The sequence below is a fragment of the Temnothorax nylanderi genome, unplaced genomic scaffold, assembly GCF_030848795.1.
Source record: "Temnothorax nylanderi isolate EJ_2023f unplaced genomic scaffold, tnyl_v1.0 TNYL_tig0031_pilon, whole genome shotgun sequence".
NCBI classification, from domain to species: domain Eukaryota; kingdom Metazoa; phylum Arthropoda; class Insecta; order Hymenoptera; family Formicidae; genus Temnothorax; species Temnothorax nylanderi.
In genome coordinates, this window is record NW_027249093.1 from 392,314 (window position 1) to 419,272 (window position 26,959).

Genomic DNA, 26,959 nt, shown 5'->3' on the forward strand with positions numbered 1-26,959 from the left:
TTACACTTTCTGCACTTGGAACGGGTGTGCGCAATTCGACATAGGAGAGACTGGAGAGAGAAAAGGAAAAGAGGCGAAAAGTACCGAAGGTTCAGTTGCAAATTGAAGTTTTGTTCTTTATTACTAAATTACACTGTACCTTTCGCACTTAAATTTAATTGACGCGATAAAAATAAAAAAGAAATAAGTTAACTTAAAATTTCCATTATAAGCAAAGTGTTTCCAATTATTCTCATTTTATAATAAAATTATTAAAGGGAAGGGGAAACTTAATTCAACGTGCGCTCTAATCTTCTTCGATAATCGTCTCCTCATTGTCCTCTTTATCCAATGTTTCAGTCTTCTCCTTCGGAGTCGATTTAATTATAACTTCGTAACAGCGCGTTTCTGCCGTCACCAAACACCTTCGTCTGCAAATAGACATGAAATATAAAATACACAGTCGGCGCAATGGAATATAATAAAAAAATTAATATATTCTGATGCTTGCATGTTACTGTGATCATCCCGCGGTTTTCTCACTGGGTTCCAGCCAGTTACAGGCTTCTCGTTCGTCAGCATCAAGCCACGGATGCTGTACGACAATGCAACTTTGCTCAAATTGCGATCCTGCCGTAATATGGAATACATTAATAATAATAATAATAAATTTTACGTAGACAAAAGTAACGTTTTAATCTGACTTACACGCCATTCAGAATTTAGAACATCAGCCAGGCTCAATATATCAGACGCTATCGCGGCTTCCTCTATGGTTCTTATAGTATTCAGATAATTTTCCTGGAGGAATTGGACGAACACCACCGACTGCGACTGGAAGAACGCCGCTATTTCCTCGGGATCGTGTACGAACTTGCAGGAGTCGCCGTGCGGCTCTTCTAAAATATAAATATAAATCGATTAATTCAGCGATTAATTCATGAAATGAATTCGGTAGATACAGAAGGGAAATCCAATTACTTCTCGGATACGTGACTCTTCCGATGCCGTGTAGCAGACCCAAGGTTTCCTCTCGTACCCCGCACTCGCTCTTCAGCCGTTGCTCGGGCACTAATCATTATAGGAACAATGCAGACTCGTGCTTACTGGTTCGATTATTATCAATGCATACCTCTGAGAGAGATGAAAATTAGATTTAGAACGGCGCTGCGCGCGTCGCCGATGTTGTTGGACAGTATCTCGTCGATGTGTCGCTGAGAGACGTGCAGCATGTCGCCGGCGATGGAGTTCAATGTGCCGGACACTCGTTTCAACACGTTCTTCATTGCGGTGGGAGTGGCAGCGTATATACTGTACAACGAATAAATTACGTTTAAAATTGAGAATCAATACTTATTGTTAGTCTTTATCTGGAATTACGATCGACTCACTTGATGAGATCAATACCGAGCTTCTCCCTTGTGTCAGGTGAAAATAATGTGTGCAACAGTCTCGAATTTCCGGTCTCCGTGCAGACGAATATCACAGGTTCTCTTCCTATTTGGAAATATTTTCTAGAGAGAGATATTTGTGTAAAGAAAAATATCGCGATGATCTGGACAGGACCTAAACGATTATAAAGCGGTAACGTTACTCACTCCAGGAGCGTGAAGAAGCCTTTGCAATCCTCGTGATAGACATTCGGGATGTCCTTAACGAGGAGCAATTGTTTGGAACAGTCGCTCAATACTGAGTGATAACGCGTCGCACGTATCAGGTGATCCTCGAATCTGTCTCCTTGCCGCATTATGCGTTCTGAAAATAATTAGAAATTAAGAATCAAGCTATATATATTAGGAAATAGCCTAAATTTGGAAACGGTGATTTTGTTACTATTCTCATCTTCAGCCGGATCGACCGGCGTGATCCATTCCATGACATCGAAACCGTTTTCCTTGGCGAGCAATTTCATAGCTGCAGTCTTGCCGCAGCCAGAAGGGCCGGAAAGGATCAGCATGGAAGGCTGTCCCTTTAACGCCTTGCACTGAAGCCAATTACGGATCTCGTTCTGTTTCTGCCTGCTGATCGCCAGTTCGGAGGGCCTCTGCGGCTCGCATGCCTGAAGCAGCTTCGACAAGCTGGTTTCATTCTTTCTTTTCTTGAAATTACTCTGCGTAAATGATCTGTCGAAAAGAGTCTTGTCTAAATCCGCGTTACTGGTACGCTTCAGCAGAGGCTTGTTTACAGGCTCGCAGTCAAATGATGGAACGCACCAAGTGTTGCTTCTCTGCGAAGAAAGAGTTCGTGAGCCACTCGAGTGAACAGTCAGAAAGAAAATGCTTTTGTATTTTAAACACGACGTGAAAAAATGTGACTAATTAATAAAACAAAATATAACGTTTAGGTTAGGGCAAGATTACTCGAATTTCATTCACATAACGTGACATAATAATAATTGTCTGAATATTTTTGATGCTACGATACTTACCTTTAACTCAACCATGGTTCTTTATATAAATTAATTATAATCACATCTTTTCATGCTCTAACGAGTTTGAAAGATCGCCTCGCGTCTGCCTCGCGTCCCATTCTTGCTTCAGCGTTTGAAGACTTTGAGTATATCTCTGTAGGTAGCAAGAAATAGAAATAGTAGCTTTACAGTTTCTTTTTTTTTTCAAATACGAACAATTAGAGACGTTATAAATTAAAACGTTTAATTTTCTGTTATTGAAATCTCATCAAAGTTTTTTAAAGATTTTTGCATATAGTATCTTCTCCTTGGAATATAAGGGGAATACTCGACCAAATTCCGATTAACTTAATCGACGATTAATTTAACAAGCGAAATCATTTACAACAAAATTTTTATATTTTTATATTTTATATTAGGAACATTTTTTTGGATGTTATTTTAATATTTTAAATGTTACTTCAGTTACAATGCTCCAATCTAACAGAACGTATCTTAAATATAAATTTACACGTAAAAAAGAATACGTCTTCATTACGCAAGTTCGAAAATATTATAGCAATTATACATTTCATCAACTTCAATAACGGTAAATATATCAACTACTACCACAAATAAATTAAATATGAAACTAACACGTTACAGAAGTAAGACAAACTTACTTCGTGGATAAAGAAAGGACAGAAAAACGATATACAATATTTACCTATATATGAAATGTGTTGATATTATAAGAGAGACGGCAATACACAGTTGTTCGTCTTCGAGGAGACAGGATGTGGTCTTCAAAATTCAGTTTCACCATAAATAATAATTAATAATGAAATAATTATTAATAAAAATAGCGAACAGTCAAGAGCTGTCTAGGATATCATCCTCCGAGGATGGGAGGTATAGGGTACGGTACGAAGGACTCCATAAATCTTCGGTTTTTTTGGTCGTTTTATTTTATGTATTCACAAACGTTACAACTGTCGACTACGCGCCCACACTCGCATAAGCCATCCCTACACGCGTCATACAATACATTATCACTCGGGGCCCCTCCTCTCGAGGAGGGGCCCTTTGCGTACGGATTTATAATCTCTTCATTCTCTTCCCGAATCCCTAAGCCGGCGTTCGTCTGTAATTTACTTTGTGTGTATAAGCGTACGTGTATATCTATATATAAGTATCCTTTTTATTATTTTTTCTTTATTTACAGTCGTCGCGCGATGCGCGCTTAATGTGTCCCGCGAAGCCACGTGGACCATGGTCGACCTGGGGTTGTCTTCTCGCCTCTCCCCCCCCTCCCCCCTCCCCCCCCCAGAGGATCTCCTGCCGATCCAGGCGGCTCCGTGTCGGAATTTGAAAAAATATGTGGCATCGTATCTTCAACGAAAGGCTTGGACTTGATAGTTTCATCCTTATCTTTAGGCGGCCTCGCACTTCCCGAGGACCGACCCTTGGTTGCTACGAGAGTTCTCCCTAGCGATCCTCTAAAACGTTATCCTACCTTAAATTCGCGGCGCTATTATTCTTTTAATTTCCTCCCCCCCCCCTCCTCTATTTTCTTCCTTTTTATTGTGCACCATCTGGAAATGCATGAGTAACTGCGACTTTTTATAACAGTCCGGAAGTTCAAGTTCTTCTCGAAGGCACTATTGTACGCGGAACGAAAATGCGGCCCGAAAAGGAAGTTACGCCCTTTCCGAGTTCGGTACTGTCCCCGGGCGAAGCCAGGGGTCTCGTTTAAATTCCCAACGAGAGATACCGGGGCTAGAGCAATCGGCTAAAGCGACTAGACTTCGTATAGAATAATTTCGCACAAACGCAACGCCGATCTCGTTGGTTAACGCCGATTCAATTACAATAAAATTAATGACTGCACACGTAAGGTAGAAAAAAAGTTAATGAGGTGAACGGTACAAGCAGGATTTCCCTGTACCTCGTACGAAACGGACACCGAGATAAAGTGAGAAATGACACATTAGCGATAGATATTAACATATCGTGGGTAACATATTGCGTAACATAAGTAACGTTATCTCTTGAGATCGGATCGCGATTGACGATTGATCGAGGGCAAAAAACGCGCGGATTCGTCTCTGTGTAAAATGTAATTTTGCGCTCGTCTCTTCTCACCGCCGAGGATGCCTCTCAGTAAAAATCACTCACATTCCTGTGCTCGTTCAAGGAGGGATCTCGCTAACAAATTCTGCCTCTTCCAAAGTCGACGCTTTAATTTGCTTTCTCTTTTTCGCCGACGTGTCGCTAATTAAAAAAAAAAAAAAAAAACGAGAGCTACATATCAAGGTATATAAAAAAAAATGGCACTATTACAAAAATGGTAACGTTATAAAATATAATTCTATTTATAGAGCTATATGTTATTCGAGAAAGGGCGTCTTAATCGATTATTTCGTTCGGCGAAACGTAACGTTAAGTGCGAGTTTATTCAAATCGTTGAAAGACTCTATGTAACGATACGAAAAAGACAAAAAAAAAAAAGGGAAAAAAAGATTAAAGAGACACAGAATTGAAGCGACAGATCTGAATCCGTGATCAAGAACGTTAATAAAGATAGGAAAGATAAGTTTAGTGAAAAACGAACCGATGATTTGAAAAATTACTATAATACGGTCCCTCCTCAAAACGCACCACATCTCCACACTGGTACGTAAACATAATCATCTCTTGCGATCTAGCAGTGTATAATCTTTATATGAAATATTTTTTTTTATACATTTTCTTAAAGTTAAAATCAAAAACCAATAACCCCACCCACTTTCTTTATCATAAGCCTTAAATGTAAAATTAAGATTTATTAGCGGTATATAAGTAACAATATAAGAACTTATAATATACATATATATATATGCAATATGTAATACATATATATACATATATATGTATATGTATATATAATAATCTTTTTTTTACATTTGGGGTCGATCTCGTGGCGTGGCTGTTCACCAACTTTGGGTAAAAACTATGTACATTATGTTACATTTCTGTCTCTCTTCTGCAAAAAAAAGGGGGGGGGGAAACAACGTTGCGTGATAGCATAACGTACGTCAGATATGAAACGGTGCAATTACAGTGAGAAAAATCGGCGCCGAGAGTTACTTCTCGATTTCTTTGCTTCCTTTTTTTTCCCTTTCTCCAATCGAACATCGACGTTTTACTTCGGAGCGTATTCCCGTATTCTCCTCCCGTATTTAACGATTGCCAAAGCACGCCACGAGAAACAAGCCTGTAATAACATTGTAAGCCGATCGATACATCTAGCTTGTAAACTTATCGAACTAAGATCTTATATCTCGTTTAACCGTACGCTATATAAAGGTGTTATATAGCTTAAAACTATGGTCACTGGCTTAAAAACCTACAAGGTACATCTAAATCGCTAAAAATCGAACTATGAAAATATGTACAATAATCAATGAGCACGTAGTTCCGATTTACTTTTATTATCTCCACTCTCTCGCCTGGCACTCGTCTGTACACATTTATTATATCGCGACTGATAAATCGATAGGAAAATTATTTGTGCTAACAACTTGCCCCTCGTCTGTTCGACAATCATTCTTCTCTCTCTCTCTCTCTCTTCCCCCCCTTCTTTCCCTCTCACCCCGAGCTCAAAAACGCTTTTATTATCTCTCGTCTTCGCGTTTATTAGTTTATTCTCGGTTCGTGGTAACTTGATAAACATTAACGTGCGCAGTTTCGTTGTACATCCGAAATATACCAATACAGACGAGACACGAGTCCATCGCGCTGATAATTGATTCTTTTTTGCTTGCAAATTGGACAACGCGATCGCGCGTTGAATCCTCATTTTTGCGAACGAGCTCTTGTTTTCGAACAGACGTAGAGACCTTCGATTGTCGCCTCTTTTAAAAATCATCGTCAGCTTTCGCTATCACTGTGCCCTCACAGGGAAGCAACGTGTCGACGAGCGTGTCTCTTTCTTCTTCTTCTTTTTTTTGTTAGTTAAGAATAAACGTTTATTCTCTCAAGAGTGATACGCATTTTATTCTTTACGGTTCAGTCCTACTGAATTTTCTAGTCGTAATTTATATTCACAAAATCAAAAGTCAATTAACGAGTGATATTGTAGCGTTTAACTCTTTATTACTATCAACGTTTAAGTGTCGTCCATAAAGGTGTATCGATACTCTAATTTGTAATCTCGATCGATGATACTATACGAAGCCCGATTCCGTCTTCGTAGAATTTCAGATTTTCTTTGTATTATGCCCTGCCTAACAGCGAAAGAAAGTTTCGGTTGGCATAACAATGGGAAGACGAAGAGAGACGGGAAAAAATCCACAAAAGATTACACGGGGAAATGCAATTCGTTCGAAACGAATGACTTTGCGTTTTATTCCCGTCCGCCTATTGCGATTAACGTTACGCAAAATCTGTTCCCTCATTTTTCTACTCGGTCTCGAGAAATGCTAATGTTGAATATTGTGCAACTGAGACGTTTTTGAAAGGCATTTTTACGCGTGCCGCTCGAACGAATAAAAACATTCGGTATCGCGGTCAGAAGTGTGTCCGCCGTGCGTAACGTTACACGACTGTTACTTAAACATACAGATTTTTCACGTAATAACATATTCAACGGAAAAAAAAATAATCGAAGCTACTTGAAACGACGAAGATTACAGCCGTTTCACGTTTCACAAAGGCATCTTTTCCTTTCTAGTATTCTCTTGCTAATCAACGCTACCACCGTTCACTTTCGCTCAAGCGTCATTGCTCATACCGTGATAACTGTTATCGCGGTAATCTTAATTTCTTTCTTTTTTGTATAAATCCTGTAAACAATGTGTAATATAGTACGTAACGGCTCGATGCGTGACTAGTATGCTCAGGACGACATTAGGATACGAACGGTATAACAGTCCCCTGCGTTCGCACGAAAGCGTCTCATCATCCTTTCGAATATGCATTTTACAAACAGCGTCTAGCGTGATCGATCGTCGATTTTCTTAAGGAATAAAGAACAACCATCGATACAATTTACAAAATTCGTTTGATTGATCGACTGATAAAAACGGCCAGTGCGTATCGATTTTTTTTTCTATTTACAAGTTACTCGACGAGCGCATCACTCCCTCTCATGATGTGAAATAAATACGATAAATCAATCTTCGTAACGCTTTCATTTCATCAAAATGTATTTTTTATATATAATTATTGCGTAGACAGCGTACGTATAAATATATGCAAACTTGATTAGTGCGAATAGCATATTAAGAATTCGTTAAGTGATTTCTAAAAGCTCGATTCCAAAGGATGGCTTTGAATTGAAGAGTGTAAAAAAATTCACGGAGATCAATGTAACAACGTTAACTTTTCTGTAAGATCTGTGTCATGTTCACATGGATGTTCTGTGATCTACATTTTATGAAAAATATATATGGCAAAGTTCATATATATGTATATATTATATAGATACTTATATAATATATAGATATTATGTTTATTACATGGAAGTACGCCACGATTACGTTGAGTCTTAAAATAGAAGCTCAGAATGTAACAATTAACTGCTACCATTTCGAGGCCAAGTAAATTCTTGGTATATTTCAATGATATAAAGGACGTGTGTAATTGTCTCCTATAAAAAGAAAAATTCTGCTAAAAAAAAGAAAAACAAAAAGAGCGCCTCTTCCAATAAAAGATGTCAAATATTCGCGGAAAAGTTGGAGCAAGTGACTTCGATAATCAGAAAAGACGGTATAAATTCAATATCAGTTACATAGATATATGTCTACACAACTAAGTGTTTACGAATTATACGATTAGTCTCTGAATTTACATAATACAGTAGTCAAATGTAATGTAATATTTAGGCGCTTATTCGTTAAATACATTATTTAGTCTTTATGCTGTCTTTTGAATGAAGGTAGCATTTCATCTTTTTGTACATCAAACAAATTCGCTTGAGCAAACAGTATCTTACGGCACGTTTCCCGCACATGTACGATACTGTTCATCTGTTCGAGTCGTTGCTATTGCATACACGTTAAGATATATGAAATAAAAGCGTTGACTGAAAGAACTAGGATATATACATTCCCATCATTATTTGCTCCATGTACACACACGCATTCTCATCGTTTTTCTGTCTTTAGTTGTATCTCGTAACGTATTTAAACAGCGCAAACAATATAAGAAGCTAGTGAAAATATCTTTCGCAACGCGCCACCATGCCGAGGGGTTTAAATATCGGTAGATACGATCTTAAACACTAAATCACGGTTCTAAATCTAGATCAAGAATTTACCTTGTGGAGACTTGCATACTCCCTAGCGATAATCTTTTAAGATCACACAAATAGGACCTGGTATGATTTCCACTCTTGCGGTTACGAAACTGCTTCCCAATAACATGTATTACCAAAAATACTATCGCCACTTCGTCTTGAGGGCGATTCAAGTTTCTGCCACTTTTACAAGATTATCCGAAATCTCGTCGTCGCACGACTTCATTTTTGAGAAGTAGACGAGCCCTCTGTCTTAATCGTGACGGATTTGCTCGCTTCGGACTTGGAACTGACTTGAGTTCGTTCTCTGGCAGTGACTTGCGATTTGCTCGCCTCAGAAGGCTTCGTGGAGAAACCGGAACTCTGCCTCTGATTTCGAGACTGCTGCTTGCTGAGATCTCGCTGGCTGCTAGACGACGTGGAGTCATTCCGTCGCCGAAAATGATACATTTTAGAACCAAAAGAACCAGCCCTAGTTCGAAGCTGCGATAAATGCGACTCTTGCGCGTTTGGCAGTGTATTACAGTCGTCTGAGAGTAGACATTCTCTGTTTGTCAGTGTATCCTCTCTAGCACTTTCAGAAACACTTCTATTACGTATTCTTGCAGCTTGGAGCATCTCACATATTTGAGGCTGTAAAAGAATAATACAAATATTATGTATTATAGAAACCAGCTCTATTATAAATGCTATTAAAAAGACAATTAAGAGTGACAAATAGGAATCTGTTTTTGCAATAATACTCACTACTTCTACCCTGAAGTCTTCGATACTTTTGAATTTTGATAGGTACTCTTGCAATTTAGGATCCACACGAAGCTGATCAGAGTTCTTGTAATATTTCAAAAACGCCCAAAATTTCTCCAATCCGTACAACTGTCCTATTGGTTCAAACAATTTGATTTAATATTAGTATGATATTACATTATATTAATATAATCTACGTATATAAGCCTTAATGTCAAATTATATTCTAATTTGTCGTGGAATTACTCATCAAAATCTAGTCTTAGGATAAGAATATCTTTTTGACGTTAGTAAAACACTTGATTTGCTATTGCACAAATCTACCGTTTAACTATCATACGATAACATAGCTAAACAACCTATTTTGTGCTGATTTATCTACTTCGTGACAAATAGAAGGGCATATAATAGAATCTTAATCTTTACCGTTTTCGTAATCTTGTATTGTTTCCATTTGAAAATCTGTATATAACGTATGTCTAAATTTCTTCTCCAAGCCATAACTATAAAATCTGAAAAGGCACTCTAATCCGTATCGGTATCCTTCGCAGGCATCTTCTTTGGCTACAGTTCTAAATTCCTCGTACATAGTACGATTGAAATTTTCGCGCAAGAAAAACGACCAGAAACGGAAAAGAGTGTTCATCTCTTGCGATTGTCCGATACCCAATCGTTTGCGCTCTGAAAAGACACAAATACGGATACATAAGTAAAACTCTTGATTCAATATAATCATACAATTTGTTTAAGTAATAGTCAGTTAAAAGCATTTCTCCGCACAGATATTTCTCTCAGTCGGGAAAAGAAGACAAAAAAAAGAATATCATCATCTTATAACCGTTTAAATCAATGGTTTAAGAAAATATCGTTATATTGCTGATACCTTTCAAGCAGCGCGAATGATATTTGTGATATGCTTGTTGAGTAAATCCATTGTCTTTCAACAAAGCGTGACTCGGATGCTCGCAGATACTGGGAACACTTCCGTAACTGCTAGCAAGGTAACCCTCGTTAGGACTTGTGCCTGCGCTACTCCTGAAACAAAATAGAAAACAAATTTAGAGCATATACGCAAAGCGAACGTAAATTTTCATTTTTCCATTGATCATTATTCAGATTAAAACCATTCTACAAAGTAATTTCTTCAGTCGGGAAAAGAAGACAATATATAAATGGATTCATCACGTCGTATTTCTTATTAAGTAGAAATATCATTAGTGATATCTAATATAAATTAATGAAAACTAATGGAAAAAATATATATAATTACGAGATTATAATGTCATATTACTTTTAATTTACAAGCTATGTGTATTTCCATAGAGGCTAGCAATTGTTTCCTTATAACTTTAATTTTTACGTTTTTTAACATTTCTACACGTCAGTAACGAAATCTTTCTTTATACCGAGGAATCGAAAGTATATTTTGGTCTGAGCCGCGAAATTTATAGCAAACTAATATCACATACCCTGTGGAATATGTTCGGGGACGATGTTCTCGAACGTCCATAATCCAGCCGATATGATGCTCCACTGGAGGATTATTGCTGTGACGGGTCTTCCTTTTCCGTGGCGTCCTCTCATCAACAGAAGGTCCATCTTTCACAACGGCGAAGAAGCGAGGCGCAGCATTTCTTCGCCCTTCTCTGGCACACAGTTTATCGCTCCAGCGATTCTTTTCCGGTCTGTGATCCTTCCTATCTGGACTTGCACTTGGAAGCTATTGAACGAATACATAGCTTCAAATGTGATATTTTTCTACGAGCAATTTTTTATCTCACAAAAGTTACCTGAAAGACCTGTAATGACGAAGCCGACCGCGAAATTTCAAAATCTTCTATAGCGGAAGGAGGCGGCGGTGGAACTTCCGGATTCGCTTTTCTTGGAGCTTTTGGTGCCATTTTCTCAAAATCTTCCTGACTGACCACATTGACCGTTTTGTAGCTCCCAATAGACGAAGAGGAGCCGTACTGTGTGTTAACATTAACTCATTAATATTCTTAGTCTACTTGTTTCTAACAATAATTTTAAGAAAGTAAAGTTATAAATCTTACTCTTTGAAAATTTTGTCTCCGTAATTCTTCCTCGAAATAATGTAATTGATCGTTGATAGCCTGTACTAACTCTTGAGTCATTTTTACTCTTGTAGTCCAATCTCCTGTTCTATCATAACCTTCGTGCTTCGGGATTCTAGATGACGCGGGGCTGATTTGTGTGAATATTAATATTTTATTAATATCCTTATCTGACAATTCGTTATCGTCATCATCATCGGTCCTGTAACGATCATATGTAATCGAAATATCAGTAATCTGCTACTAAGTGTTAAAAGATAAAATAATATTCCAAGTAATCGCTCTTCTCTCAACATGCTATAAAAAATTTTTAAGATTTCAATAAAGACTTTAAGTTTACCGCAACAAGTAGAAATTTTTTATAAAGACCTAAATTGAATCATATTACTTGACCAATACCCTGAAACATTTTAATATTGATTCAATATCAACTGACCATTCTGAAAAAGCATTAAGTCGACCAGTTGGTGGCGGTGAGTCGAGTTCTTCATCAAATTGAAAATCCAGTTCTTCTCGTACTGCATTTTTGACGATTTCAGATTTCTCTTTCTCTTCTGATCTGTTCTTATGTTTGACTCTTCTTTTCACCTGTAAATAGTTCGTTTCCATGTATCCCAAATTACTTTCATCTTCGCAAATTCCTGTAGTTTGATACAATAAAAAATAAAACGGCAGTTACCTCTTTCCAAGTATTGTCGCTTGATGAATCCGATTCTCCATTCAGTCGTTCTGATAAATTGTCTATAGTAAAATCTATAGTAGCCAGTGATTTATTGTTTTCCTTTGTCTTCATAGGATTATTATTAGGAAGAAGATTCATCATTTCTGCCATTGCCAATGTTTCCTTTATTTTATCGCGGATCTTGTTCGTTTGATTATTTTTATTTGTAGCAGTAAATTCATTAGTTCTTTCTGTTGTCGGTATAAACTCTGGCACATTGGGATTTAGAATCTCGTTTATCGACGAAGAATTTATTTCTGATTCGCTATGTCTTCTTACTGTTGAAATGGAATTGTAAGATTCAAACACACGAGGTACTGGGGGAGCAGGCATTGTAGGTAAAGGCTTCGCGACAGGACAAAATGTAGTTTCAGAGGTAGGAATTACTTCGTTTTGAAATGGGACAAGCTGTAGCAAGGGACTTGAAAAGGCAATATTACTGGCTATATCCGAGATAGGCCATTTTGACGGCTCGAAACTTGTTCTAATCTGAAAAATAAAAATGTATACTATTAGAAAAATTCGTTATTATATATTGCACATACGTAAGGAACGTATACACAAAAGTTTGAACAATTATAATGTAATAATTATATATGTAAAGAGGTCTACTATCAAACCCCATTAATTGAACTTAAAATAAGCTCTAATGGTGTCAGCGAATCCTCTTCTATTTGTTCTAGCACAAATTTTTTATCTAGCACATATGTAACATGCTAGATTTTTTTGAAAATATGTGCTACATGTACAATCGATTTTGTCAGACAACGCGCGCCACGCGCTATTTTATTTATTTAAAATATGTTTTTAATACCTTATATCCATCTTCTTCTTGTAACAGCTCCAGTTTATCAGATTCTGAAACTGCACTTATCACCAGTTCTATATCCATCGTTAAATGTTGTACACGTTGAAAAGATGCGATCAAAGTGAGAGGTAAATATCCTTGAGCATTCATTTTACGACGTAGGAAGAAGTCCTTCACAAGATTTTCTTCAGAAAAGTAATACTCTCTGTACAAAAAAATGAAGAGTTCATGTAAAATACAATATACAAATTATATTGGTATAAAAAATATAAAGGTTAAACTTACATTTGCTTTCGTATATATTCTTTTAATGTGATAGGATCTACGTAATTTGCATTATTAAAATAGCATGTTCCCATATAAGGTATCATATATCCAGAATCCGTAGATTCGTATTTTTGGGTCTGCAAAAAAGAAAAGAAAGGAAACGTTACGCCATATCTATCGCGAAGAAGTGGAAAGTACAAATGAATAAACTTTGAAGGTTTTCAGTTCTACTATCCTGTTATCCTGTTATCCATCAGAATGTGGTCAGATAAGTACCCGCTTGATCATCATTTCATCAAATTGCAACTCGCGATAATAATTTAAGCTACGTATATCAATAGGAAATTACCTGTACATCCGTAGCATAATTCGTATACTCCTGATCGTATCGGTGTCTAAAACCACCGCGTCCGCGCCCGCCCCGTCCTCCTCTACCTCTGTAATTTCTCCCGCCACGTCCTCGTGAATTATATCCCGTCGATCTATCGTAGTCCCTTTCACGCCAGTGCTCGCCGTCGTTCGCTGTTTATCACGAGAGAATCATAATTATCATTTATATTCGTTTGTCTCTATTATCGCGATATGAGCATATTGCAATTTCAACATACACACATATCATATTATGCATACAAATATTACCTTCGCCATTTCTTTCCCTATGATTTTGAAATCTCGGTGATCGCATAGTCCCACGGTTCTGCGCCAGGTCAATCTCAAGCGGGACCCATTTTTGTTTATTCGCTGTACAAACGGTAATCGGAATGGAGATTGAAAAATAACACCTCTCATTTACATTTCAAATGGAAGCAAGCCATTTGAAAGTTAAGTTATTACGAGACATTTGTTACATTATCTGTACGCAATTATCTTATCATAATGAATTCCAAATGCACAGACCGACTTCCTCACCTTTCCTTTTCTTTTCGCCGTTATCCATATGCTCGTCGCTATCGTCTTGATAGTGAATTTGCTCCTTGTTCTCCTTGCCTTTGCTCTCGATAGTGTTGGACGCCTTGGAAGTACTTGGTTCACCATTGAGCACACCATTTTGTTTTGGAGGAGACACAGTTGCTTTCCTCTGTATTAAAAGAGAAGATGATATCGTCTAAACCGTATAAACATAAAAAATGAAAAGCAGTAAAGCATAAAAGAGAAATAAAAGATGGCCTAGGTATACGCATGTGTACAAATAATGAACATTTCTCAGACATAGAAATTTTTATCTGAGGTGACATAATATTCGATATTTCTCTAGCAAAATTTCTACACTTGCAGATGCACGTAGATCATCTGCGAGCTCTAGATTTTGCATAGTTCACTACGTAATAAGAAGTATTGTTTATGGCAGTTAAAATGGATGAAATCCAAGGATATAATTCTAATTAATTAACTTATTAACATATGCACACTTTTGAACGCACGTGCATTAAAGTAATAACTTAAAGTTGAAAATAGCAGTTTATTAAACAAAAATTAAATAATAATACGCACCTCTTGTGTTCCTAAAGTAGGCCAGTCTCCAATATTCGTAAAATCGCTTGCCTGTCGCAATATAACAAATATATATATGTTAAAGAAAATGTTTGAGATGTTTTAAAATGTTTGCAGCGTGTGCATTACAGAAAATAAGTACTTTAAGTATTTCAATTTTTTTTAAATTTATTATAACTTATATTTATATAAACATTTGTTTTTCCTTTTTCTGAATTCAGCTCTTAAAGCATTGAAATATAATTAAAAATTATACCACGTACATTTTGTTAAATAAAAAAATACGCGATAAAATATATTTCATCATTGACTTGGTAAAAACCTTTCTTTTAAAGATTCGATTGACATCTTAAAGTGCTAAATGTCTATTTTTATCATTCTAGTGGATTTCTTCGAAAACAATTGCGTTTAGTTGTTTATGTTACATTATAAATGGCATATATCTCTCAAAGTATCGTAAAAATAAAAAATTATCTTTTAAGCTTACGGCATAATCGTGCATGCTATAAAATTGCTTATCTTCTTAGACGACTTAGATAAGTACACGCGCACTAAATGAATAAGAGAGAAGATAAAAACAAAAAATATATCACGTACGTTTTGATTGAATTTCCTCCTATCTTTGGGAGCTCTGACAATTGTGGGCTGGGCACTGCTTTCAACGCCATTTTCTGCGAATAAAAAGAAGCGTTTTTACCTAAATATAAAAAAAACAACAGTTATATAAAATTGTACGTAATACGTTTCTACTAATATGAATTAATATCATAAATTTTGCAACGAAAATATATATTTTCGAGGGCTATAGATAAAGGGCTATAAATAATGAATCTTTATTCCAACATTTAAAAAATGAAAAGGATACACGGAAGTTATTTTAGCGAACCGGACGGCGCTCGCGGTAGCAGTGAAGAATTTTGCATTACAGAACTCGCGCAGGATTCGGGTCTAATAATTCAGGATAGCGTGTCGAACATCTTCTTTTTTTTCCCCCTCGAAAGCGGTCTCCGAATAATTATATCTTTATCGGCTCCTTCGTAACCTGTGTTCCAAACCGCGTGACCTCGATTATCTTTACCGCACACACGCAGACGCGCGTGTTTCACGAATATTTTTATCTGCGACATCCGACGTCGGGTCGGAGGTGGGGAGGCGGAGTAAATGCAAGCGGCCGAACGAAAAATTTCGATACAAAAATTTATCTCCTCCATTCACTTTGGCTCGCTGTATGCCCAATTAATTATATCTTTCTCTCCTTTGACGAAATTTCTTGTAGGTCTTATTACGATTATTACCGCTGTGGACGAAATATTTGATTTTGCAATAAATATCAAAAGAGATAGGTTCGGGGAGCCACAATGCACTCGTAATCGAGGCAGGGTCATTAGAGTAAGAATTAAATTTATACACCGGTAATTAAGAAAGCAAATACGTTATAAGTTATAACATTGTAAACCATATCGCCGGGAATAATGAGGTGAGCTCGTATTGTATGTTAATGTTACACAATGCGCTTTTAACACAATTGAATATGGTATCCGTCAAAAATTATAATTGGACCTCGTTTTTATTTCTTTTTCTCTCGCCCTTTCTTATCGTACATTGTCTATCGTTCGTGATTTATTTTTTATCTCAAAGAATTGCATTTTTATTACATTTATGTGTGTGAGTTCTGTAATTATACTACCTATATAATTATGCGTCATCACTTTAGATTCTCTTTAGCAGTTCTGCGCATCACGTTTGAGGCTTGAAGTAAGTTCGGTGTACAGGTCCAAAGATCTAAATAAAACGTCAACAGCTTTCGCGATTTTAACTCGAATCGAAGTTGGTTTTTTTACACTATATTTTTACACTCAATTTTTACACGCAGTCATTTTACACTGAATCTTTACTTGTAGTTGATTTTATTTTTACGATTAATATTTACACTTAATTTTGTCTTTATGCCAAAGAACGCCGAAGCCGGATAATTATGGCAAATTGCCCCGTACGATGTGGGCGTTCGAAATAATAAACAACGGCTCAAATGCGATTTGGGAGCATTCTCTCCCAGTAGGCCGAGCGTAAGATGAAACCCTTGTTTTCGACGAAACAAACTATTTGAGAGCTTACTAATTAGTTATGCTCAATAATAAACCTCGGAAAGTTTGTTTTGTGATTTTTTTGTGCGAATCTACTTTTACTCTCTTCCTTCAATAATTTCTTTAATTGCGTTTACTTCTAAAAGACTGTCTTTAATTAAAGTAAAACATAAAGATAAAATAAGGCTTTCGCTGTTCGAGGATTAAACGAAGATTATAAAATATATTTATAGTCCGCGTGGCACGGCCGCGCGATTTATCGACCGACTTTAAATGTCTCCGTTGGAAATTACGTTTGCTAGGATGCGATAATATGTGTCACGAGGTGCAATAACGCCGCGTAATTCTATCTACGACTCGGCGTGATCTGAATGTCAGCGGAATACTGCCGAACACTAACCGGAAGTTACAGAACAATACGCAATATTCGCATTCGTAATTCTTGTCCGGCGATAAAAGTTAAAAAAAAATGCACTCGTAAAGTACGAGTGCAAAATTTAATGATTTAGTCGAGTCGTAGATAAAACGAGTCGATAACACCACAATCATGGCAGACAAAAACGCGCTTTTAGGCGTCCACGAGCAACGAGAATACGCAACTAACAAGCTTTGCACGCAACGAAGTGTGAACAATTAAAATAAATCAAATGAATTACAGTTCGGATGTATTTCGTAAATCTCAGTAGACTATCCTAACTTAAAGAGAAAGATACAGTTGCCAAATCATATAAAGCAAAATTATCCATTTTTATGGTCCTTTTTCTCATCGTTGATCAACATATTAACATATTCAAATCATGTTTCTTTATTTAATTTTTTTTCTTCATATAATAAGCTATATTTTGATCGATTCTTGATCGCTTCTTTCTAAAGAAACTTTTTCTAATTTTTAATCACAACTTAAAAAAAAAAAGAGTCAGTTCTCTGACTGCCCATAATTTTTGGCAAAATCATAATTTTCTAAAACCGGAACGATCGAATTATAGTTCATTCATCCCTAAAGAGATTAAGAAATATTATAAAAGGTTCAGACACCATTGCGGTGTCACATTTGTATCGCAAACTACATCTAATTTGCATATGAGGAAGACAGCGAAGGTATCGACTCACTAAGAGCAACGTTTTCACTCTCGTCAATCTTCATCGCTCGTACGCGACCTCTCGGTCTTCTCCGGTTTAACAATCCAACCCGTTCCGCTCCCGTTGTCGCGCCCAAGTCGCGCGGGTCTAATTAAACTGCGCTCTCAATTGCATCAGCAATGAGAGTAAACAGGTGGTATCGCGCAAACGAAAAATTCCGTGCATTTCAATGCCTCACAGATACTCCGCGCGAAGATCAGCGTCCGAGGTCCGTTAGGCGAGCGCCTCGCCTTTCTCAACGAATAATTAAAACAGTTATAAAGGATTAACGATTAGATTCCTCATTCTTCGTCCTTCGACGAAGTCAAACGTCCGCGGTCCGTGCGAATTGGAACACGGAACCCGCTTTGTGGCCCGGACTCGATGTAAAAGTAACTTTGTAAGCGATGCAACGTGATCGTGATCGATGCCTGAAGTCGCGATTTCGAACGTCGACGAGCTACTGAGAGCAGGTTGATCTCTCAAGGAGCGAACCACGACGACAGAGCCGCAAACGACGGCCTAGAACACGAATACCCTCGTCCCGGTGGCTTCAACGTGGATCGCCCGAAGTGGTTTCTATCCCCCAGAGACACAAAGGAAATACGTAAGAAAATACAAAGAAAATAGATACGAAGATTCGATTTAAAAAAAAAATCTCATTTCCTCTCTTCGTTATCCTATCTCGGGTCTATCTTTCTTTACATCTTTCTAGACGAGGATATTGTGCGATATATGCAGAATTTCTATTGACGGAGGCCGCCTCTCGACGGAGGCCTCGGCGACCAAGTTAAATCGGGAGGCACTGTTCTAAGCGGTTCGAAAAAGCACGCACGAGGCGCACGATCGCGAGATATTTGCCGGTCTAACTATTATCGCGCGGGGCAGTCCGACCGTTCCGAAACAGGTTTCCGTTCTCGCGACTCTCACTTTCTGCGACATATATTTTAATGTGGATCGAACGCGGAGGGGGAGGGGGGGGGGTGAGGCGACTGGTCCATTGCGGCAAGACCAAGGCCCGACATTTAAACGCCGTGCGCGTTTAAAGGCTGAACACGTCCGATCACTCTCCGATCGCGCCGAATCTCTTTTCATTAACGCGTCGCGCGCGGTTTTTACGTTTCGAGGTGCACGAGATTGGAAACCGATGCCCGTCTCGATAAGCGAATTCCGGCCTAATATGTTGGACGGGAATGAAAATCAAGAGGCATTAATTCCGAAAATGCACTTAAACTGCAGATTTATTTCGCGTTCTATTTTTCGCGGAGCTCGATCGAGCGTGTCGTTGGCAGAAATTATTTAAATAGCGTTCTCCCTCTCTCTCTCCTTTCCTCTTCCACACACACGGAGGAAATAAGTAAGATATCTGATTGTAGAATGCAATCGAAAGTTTCTAGAAATGTAACGCACCGATTTAATCCTCCGAGCAAGTGCGAACGTTCGAACACGTGGATTATTAGATAAGAAGCGCGTCATATGGATATCTAAAATAAAAAATGAAATAATTCGTAAAAATTTTGTTCTTGGAGAATTTTACTTTTAACTTTTTTATACATTACAAATATATTGTGACTATTAAACGATAAAAACATTCTTCTTCATAAGAAGTAATCAAAAACAATAATTTAGTCTAGAAGATAGAGAAATCGAGTTCCATTTCCAGTCTCGTCCTTCGCCCTACGTTCGCCAATTCTATGTTATAACTTAGATTTATTACAATTTATTGGTAGGGTGAGCAGTATATACCGCACTTTGAAAAATTTAAAGTCGGATAAAAACAGATCTAAATATGTATAAGCAAATATGTATCACCAATCCATATCGGCATCACGAAAAACTGTGGTTAAAAAAAAATCCAAAAATGGAGAATCCGAGTTCACCGGCCTGATGATAAGTTATGTTTGTTTCAATTTATTGGTGGGGTAAGACCCACCTTCCAAAAATTTAACTTCTTTAAAGATACAATATTTCCAAAGAATTTCAAAAGAAATCCACAACCCGAGATACAAGGAAGATATTCTCTCCCTTAATATAACCAATTGTGTTTATTTTTATACATGAGAAAGTGTTTATGCCTAACTCCATCTATAGTATAAAATTAACGTAACAGATGTGTGTTTGTGTGTGTGTTTTGTGTCATGTCAATCTTCATACTCCATATGGAGTTAGGCATAAAGAAACAAAAATATATATTCAATTAATCAAACGAAATTTTTGAAAGTGGAACTTGCTATTTGCCTCATCGATAAATTAAAATAAACATAAATTGTATATCAAGTATGAGAGATTTTATTTAACTTTAGCTACAAAAGCCAGGAAATGGAATTATATATCAAGTAACATCGAGCGAAGATGATCAGGCCGGAAATAAAATTTAGATTTTCCACTTTTCAGACTGCATTTCTTAACCACGCAATTACGTATTACTCAACTTACGGATGGATACTTTATTCACGAAACATTCTATATTTTATTCCAAGATATAGTATTAAATGTCTCGCGCACATCTCGTATAGCGTATTTACTTCTACGGACGATATATTCATAAAGATTCATTGCATATATGTAGTTTATTAAAACATTATAGTTAATCTTATAGTCCTTTTAATTCTTTCTGATTTATAACCTTTACAATTATTTCTTCAAAATGCTAATAAAAATAAAATACTAAAAGCATTTCTCATAAACATATAAATTAGCTCATATTCATTGTATGTAAAAAAAAAACTGTTATATATTTAGAGACAACAAAGTGTCCATCCACAGGCACCACGAAATGGCGTGATTAAGAAAAAACTCGACAAGTGGAGAATCTGAGTTCACCACCGGCCAATTCACTTTCGCCTAATGATAAATTATGTTTGTTTTAATTTATTGGTGGAGCTTAAAAGCAAAGCTTGTAAAGCCCCACCTTCCAAAAATTAGATGTATATGTTAGAAAGGAATGGATAATTTATTGGTGGAGCGTAAAAGCAAAGCTTGTAAAGCCCCACCTTCCAAAAATGAGATGTATGTATTAGAAGGAAGGAATATATTCAGTCCCTTGTTATAACCAATTGTGTTTATTTTTATACATGAGAAAGTGTTCATGTTTAACTCCATCTATAGTATACAAAAATTAACATAACAGATGTGTGTGTGTGTGTGTGTGTGTGTATTGTATCATGTCAATATTCATACTCCATATAGAGTTAGCTATAAATAATTTCTTCGTAAAAATACGAAGACTTGTAATTGACGCAAACAGAAATATATGATTTAATATATAATGTGTGAATATATGATTCAATTAATCAAATGAAATTTTTGAAGGTGGAACTTGCTACTTGTCTCATCGATCAATTAAAATAAACATAAATAGCATATGAAGTAACATCAAGCGAAGATGACCAGACCGGAAATCAAGTTTAGATTTTCCACTTTTCAGAACTGCATTTCTTAACCACGCAATTAAGTATTACTTAACTTACGGATGGATACTTACTTTATTGTTTATTCACGAATCATTCTATATTTTATTCCAAGATATAGTACTAGATGCACATCTCGTATAGTGTATTTACTTCTACGGACGATATATTCATAAATATTCATTACAAATATTTCTGTAGTTTATTAAAAGATCTTATAATCATTTTAGTGTTTCTCTTGATCTATAACCTTTACAATTATTTCTTCAACATGTTAATAAAAAAAATATATAAAAGGCATTCTTTTCTTACAAACATATAAATTAGCTGACATTCATTGTAGGTATATGAAAGTGTTACATTTAAAAAAATCTGTTGTACAAAACTGTTTTCATAGATTCAATGAAAAGTATAAGATAATTGTGCATTGCAACATAAATGCAGTGCTGATTTTTATTTTAAAAAATGCTTAGACGAATAATAAGTATTGTTCAACATTTCAACAATAACTTTAAAAATGTTAAAAATGTTTTCCAAAAAAGTGTTAAAAATTAGAAACTTATGTCAAATAAAAACATTTTTAAACCTACCAAGATAATAAAATATATTAATTTACATGCAGTTAATAAGAAGATATAAGACATGATTATACCCTATAGACATCTATCGCGGCGCAAAACGAGTGTCAATGTCGTTGCCCTCTCTCGCGCTCTCGTCCCGCATGATCGGGATGAACAAATAGATTAATTGCGGTACCGTAGATTCGGTGAGTTTCACGCGCCGCGCCGGAAGTGCGTGCGAGGAGCAAGCGTGCACGTTTCGTCGACGCGCGAATCGAAAATGCCACGACATTATATTTTCGGTAGCGATGCTGAGAGAGCAGCCTCGCTGAAACGAGACGCCGCGTCGCGTCGCGCCTTCGCGAGGCGTTTAAATCGTTGCGGACACACCTTTGCGAATGTGTAAAAATGAGAAATACGAAATAAAGGAAGCTCGCTACATCTCTTTCGTTAACGCGCGCGTTTATTGCAGTTGAACGTATATATTAAGGAAAATCATAAAATTCTGTGAAGAGGAACTTTGGAGTAAATGTGAAAAAAAACCTGCGAATTCTTTTCTTGCAAAAATTAATAGCTTTCTTATTATTTTCTCGTTATTTCGCAGAAAAATTTTTTTCCTGTTCAATCTTTTCTGCAATAATTAGGAAACACTTAAAAAAATGTATACATATCCTGTAGCAAGGATAAATATCCTTTAGGAGACGCAGGCGGATCTCCTTGACGAAGAAATCTTATCGGTTTGCTCCGCATGAAAAATAAATCGGATCATTCGATATATGCAAATAAATTGCTGAAAGCAACACGTCGATCTCCCCATGCCACATGGATACTTCGATGCCACGTATGTCTGAGACGTGTCGGCAGCGTGGAGATAAGAAGGCAGTCGGTCCGAGCCTGCCACTTTTATTATCACGATTATCGAACACCCGAAGTAGTGGCGTACGCCATTTGAATTTCTCCTCTTTAATAGCCGCAGTCTCTATAAGGAGCCTGCGTTTCGTAAAATTATTATTAAATATGCGCACACAGATTACGGCAACGAGATTCATGCGTTATTAACGAAGGAATTTTCCGGTTAAATTAACATTAAGTGCAGTAGAAGTTCTTCCGCGATTAGATTCCTAAACGTGTGTACGAGTCTAGAATTCTTTTCCAGGGGGGCAAAGATATCGGTCTGAATCGGAGTAAAAAGATGTTCGATAACACGCGGAAACAGCGGGCGGCGATTATACATTTTAACGTTGATCCTTTCCTCGATCGACGCTCTTGCTCGCAGACTGCCGTCTTTCCTCGAGATTTTTCAACGCTCGCACACTCGCGCGTTTCTATTTTCACGCCTCGTTTCGTAATATATATATATCTCATCCAAAACAGAGACCTCCCGTACGGGATTTGTCACAGAAACGTTCCGCGTTCTTGCAGCGTGTTTTTAAGCGCGTTTCGAGTATTCTAATCGTGACGAACGCGCGCAATATCATCCTGAACTTCGCCTGGAAATAACAGTAATTAAAATGATACCGATGATTTCAACATTTATTATTCGACGCGTTAGAAATATCTCGTTAAGTGATTAAAGATTGAAGGCTTCTGACGAATTAATCTGATGAATGGCAGATAAATGACCTTTCTCTTCCTTATCAAGAATAATATGAAGCTTGCGTTACGATCTTCAAAGATTAATTATCAAGATGCTCGGTAGCGAAAGGTAAAATGTCAGGGAGCGTAGCATCTGATAAAATTTACATTAAAAAAGAACGTCGAAAAAGCGAGGGGGAAAAAAAAGGAGAAAGAAGTCATTCTACGACTGTCTCATGCATATTATAATCTATTATAATAGGTAATATTCCGTGAAATCGGATATTTCGACACGACCTCTCGAATTTCAGCGGAGACTGATTCAGCGTAAAGTGGCGTGTTAATAAAATGAGATCGCGCGCAAGTTAATAATTATGTAATCGTTATCGCTCCCGCGGTAACAGCTAACAATATCGGAAAGTTTGAAGAAAGGCGATAAGGCTTATTTCGCGCAATCGGGGCTAAGCGCAAGGCCGCGCGGTAGAGTTCGCCGGAGCTTTATTTATCGACGGCGCAGTTTATCCCTGCCGAAAAAACGCCGAGGTCAGCACGTGATGCATCTCTAACGATGCAAAACGCCCTAACGAGCGTTTCCGTGTTGACAGGTGCCATGCGTAAAATTAATCGCTTAACAATTTAGCATTCTCGAAGATTCTCGTCATGGGGTCGAAGAAAATTCTTACCTACAGTTTTGGACTAAAAGAAAAAATTTACAGAATTCCCTTTGTGTCTATATTTCTCTTTTCTGTATTAATGAATGAACTTTCTTCTGAAAAATGATAATAAATAAAATGAATTTAATTAATACAATCGACAAGTAAAAGATCAATATATAAATTTCAGTTATATAGAATATATGACAAATATTATTATACATATATATCTCTCTAATAATTTGTCCTTACAATACATATTTCTAAAATTGATTAGACATTAATTAGACAAACTTATCAACAAGAATTGAGACTCCAACTCACCGATTGCGCCTTGTTGCTGATGCTGTTGCTGCTTCTGTTGCTGTTGCTGCTGCTGTTGCGAGTGCGGCTGCTGCTGCTGCTGTGGATGCGGCACTCTCCTCTCTCTATCGCTCTGCTTGTCAGCACACGTGGATGCCGCTAAGACGTCGGGCGGTTGCGTCTGCGGTTGCGGCTGCGGTTGTGGCTGTGGCTGCGGCTGCGGTTGTGGCTGTGGCTGCGACTGAGGCTGCGGCTGCGGCTGCGGCTGCGGCTGCGGCTGCAGCGGGGGTAGGGTCTTGGCGGTTTGCGGCGCCGGCGTCACTCGGTTTCTCGTCCAGGCGTTCACCGCGGGCAACGGCGCCTCGACGTACTTGACCGGCGGGTGCGGTTGCTGGGACGCCGGGTGCGCCTCCGCCTCGGCTGCGCCCAGCTCGTCCCTGTGATGATGGGCCTCCCTCGGGCCGTGGTCGAGGACGCCATTGCGGTCGGCGCGCTCTCTGTGCGACCTCTCGTCGCTGCCGCGTCTACCGGCGCCTCCGCCCCCGACGCCACTGGCAGCACCACGTGGTGGCTGATGGCGGTTGTTGTTCTCACGTAACCGGTGACGCTCCCGATGGGAGCTCTCGCGATACTGCTCGCGCATCTTCTCCTTACGCCGGGCGCCCTTCGTGGCGACCGTCTGGAACTCGCCGTCGTTGCCGACGCCGCCGTTGTTCAGCCGCTCGGCGTCGCGCTGGCCGCCGTTCTCGTCCTCGCGCGACGACACCGATCCCGACGCCGACGCCGACGCCGACGCCGATCCGCGAACGACGTCGACGTGCGCGACCGGCATGCTCGACGGGCTCCCGTGGCGATCGCGCTTCTCCGCGACAGGTTGCGGACACCGAGTGAATCTCTGATAGGACTTACCGCCCTTCACGCCCGGCACTATTCTGTCCTTGGCATTTGTCGTCGTCTGATGCTGATGCTGATGCTGCTGTTGCTGGTGCTGCTGCGAGTTTTGCTGCAGCTGTTGCTGCTGGAGTTGCTGCTGCGACACTGTCACTTGATCGTCTATGTTCTCCTTGTTGTTGCTCTTGAACGAGCTCGCCCGACTTTGCGAGGCACCTTTCGGATTCAGCACACTGGCGTAGGACTGGCAGGGCCCCGCCTCCTGCCGCTCGCCGCTCCGAGCGCCACCTTGGCTGGCAAGCTTCGCCGCCATCTTGCGGCGCACGACGTCGTACAAACGGCGGGGGACAAAAACACGAGGTTCGCCGAGGGACCCGTGCACGAGGTCGGGCGTACCACGCCGCGCGGTCCACGAATTCCTCGATGCCGCTTCTCGCGGAAGCTCCCTCGAGCGGCACTCGGCGATCCTCTCAGCTGGGAGGGAAGGGGTAGCGGGCGCTCGCCGACGAGGATCGACTCGCGGACGATTCACGGGACGGGGGGCGAAACTAACCTAGCGCGCGTCCTCGCACCTCACATGCTCCTCTTCATGCTGAAGAGGGAAATTCCGTCTCTCGGACTCTCGGCAGTCTCGGCGGCGAAGAAAGCGCGACGGGGGTCCGCTTCCGCGACCCGGCACACGTCACCCGAGCGAGGGGGAGGCAGTCTTCCGTTCCCCGACAAGGACGCGCGTGGCGCACGCGGTACGCGGACAAAGCAGATGTAACACCTACGTGCCGATGCGCGGCGGCACCCACGTCGCCCGGTCGTCGCGACGATCGCGCGCGAGGTCGCCGGTGACGCCGCAACAACCTCGTGCTCCCCCCGGGTGCGGGTTAGGACGAAGCGTGCGCGCGTTGTGACTCGGCGCTTTCGGCGTGAACCACCGCCGCCGCCGCCGCGAGTCCGCCCGGCCCGGCTTATGCGTATCCTCGCGCGCGCGGATGCGGTGCGGTCTGAACGGCGCCGCGGATCACGGATCACGCGGGGGGATGGGGGAGAAAAGGGGGCTCTACTCACGAGCCCGCGGACGGTCGTCGGAGGGCACCCCGGAACGTGCCACCATACGCGCCTCTCGCGAGGAACTTGCGCGCAACCCCCGCGCAGGTCGGTCTCTCGCGTGTCTCTCCTCTCTCGGCGAGGGGAGACTTTTTTTCTCCACTTCTCGGCTCGCGGCCCCGCGTTAACTGCGCGACAGCACTTACCCCGACACCACGATCGCGCCAACTCTTCCCGCACCGTTGCCCGCGTGCCTACCAGTACCGGCGTGGCATCGCGTTACCGCGGATTACGTAAACGCGACGCATTTTCGGCGGAGATCTTTCCACGGGAAAACGATACGCGAGACACATGTGGTCAACGCTGGCGAGGCCTCTGAACACGAGCGGGCCGACCGGCTTCCGGTTTGATCGATCACGCCGACCGGACGCCAGGTGGCGCGCCACGCTTCCGCCGGCGCGTTTTCGAATTTCGAAAACGCGTCGAGCGTGCCCGTCCACGTGGAAAAGACCACGCCGATCGCCGCCCCGGGCCAATCGTGTCCCTCGCTTTTCCGGAAAAACGGAAAT

At 39.7% G+C, this 26,959-nt stretch overlaps 2 protein-coding genes across 3 annotated transcripts; both read right to left on the bottom strand.

The window, feature by feature from the left end:
* Window positions 1-90: 90 nt before the first annotated feature.
* On the bottom strand, window positions 91-8,770 carry Rad17 (Rad17 checkpoint clamp loader component). The gene is made up of 10 exons (XM_071702639.1): window positions 8,670-8,770; window positions 2,408-2,543; window positions 1,813-2,206; window positions 1,578-1,734; window positions 1,371-1,493; window positions 1,112-1,290; window positions 961-1,050; window positions 688-878; window positions 491-609; window positions 91-410 (listed from the first exon to the last, which is right to left on the bottom strand). Exons 2-10 carry the CDS (start codon window positions 2,420-2,422, stop codon window positions 287-289), a joined length of 1,392 nt encoding a protein of 463 aa, XP_071558740.1. The 5' UTR covers window positions 2,423-2,543; window positions 8,670-8,770; the 3' UTR covers window positions 91-286.
* Window positions 3,314-26,785, bottom strand: Larp (La related protein). 2 transcript variants are annotated; one of them, XM_071702621.1, is made up of 17 exons: window positions 24,483-26,785; window positions 15,355-15,428; window positions 14,758-14,808; window positions 14,176-14,344; window positions 13,906-14,007; window positions 13,616-13,788; window positions 13,285-13,403; window positions 13,006-13,204; window positions 12,150-12,680; window positions 11,907-12,058; window positions 11,450-11,672; window positions 11,186-11,365; window positions 10,865-11,115; window positions 10,279-10,430; window positions 9,822-10,076; window positions 9,396-9,529; window positions 3,314-9,281 (listed from the first exon to the last, which is right to left on the bottom strand). In XM_071702621.1, exons 1-17 carry the CDS (start codon window positions 25,663-25,665, stop codon window positions 8,871-8,873), a joined length of 4,359 nt encoding a protein of 1,452 aa, XP_071558722.1. In that variant the 5' UTR covers window positions 25,666-26,785; the 3' UTR covers window positions 3,314-8,870. The 2 variants fall into 2 exon arrangements, with proteins under 2 accessions (XP_071558722.1, XP_071558721.1); XM_071702620.1 differs by having other exon boundaries at window positions 14,176-14,371.
* Between the last annotated feature and the right edge of the window lie 174 nt (window positions 26,786-26,959).

Bases quoted from the DNA above. Each gene is read 5' to 3' on its own strand.
- Larp (XM_071702620.1), bottom strand. From the start codon at position 25,665: ATGGCGGCGAAGCTTGCCAGCCAAGGTGGCGCTCGGAGCGGCGAGCGG. The intron at 13,205-13,284 runs GTAAGTTTAACC...TTTTTTGTACAG, and splicing joins GAATATATACGAAAGCAAAT to AGAGTATTACTTTTCTGAAG. The intron at 11,116-11,185 runs GTAACTTTTGTG...TTCGTTCAATAG, and splicing joins CGTCATTACAGGTCTTTCAG to CTTCCAAGTGCAAGTCCAGA.
- Rad17 (XM_071702639.1), bottom strand. The intron at 1,494-1,577 runs GTGAGTAACGTT...ATCTCTCTCTAG, and splicing joins GGCTTCTTCACGCTCCTGGA to AAAATATTTCCAAATAGGAA. The intron at 411-490 runs GCAAGCATCAGA...GTCTATTTGCAG, and splicing joins CGGGATGATCACAGTAACAT to ACGAAGGTGTTTGGTGACGG.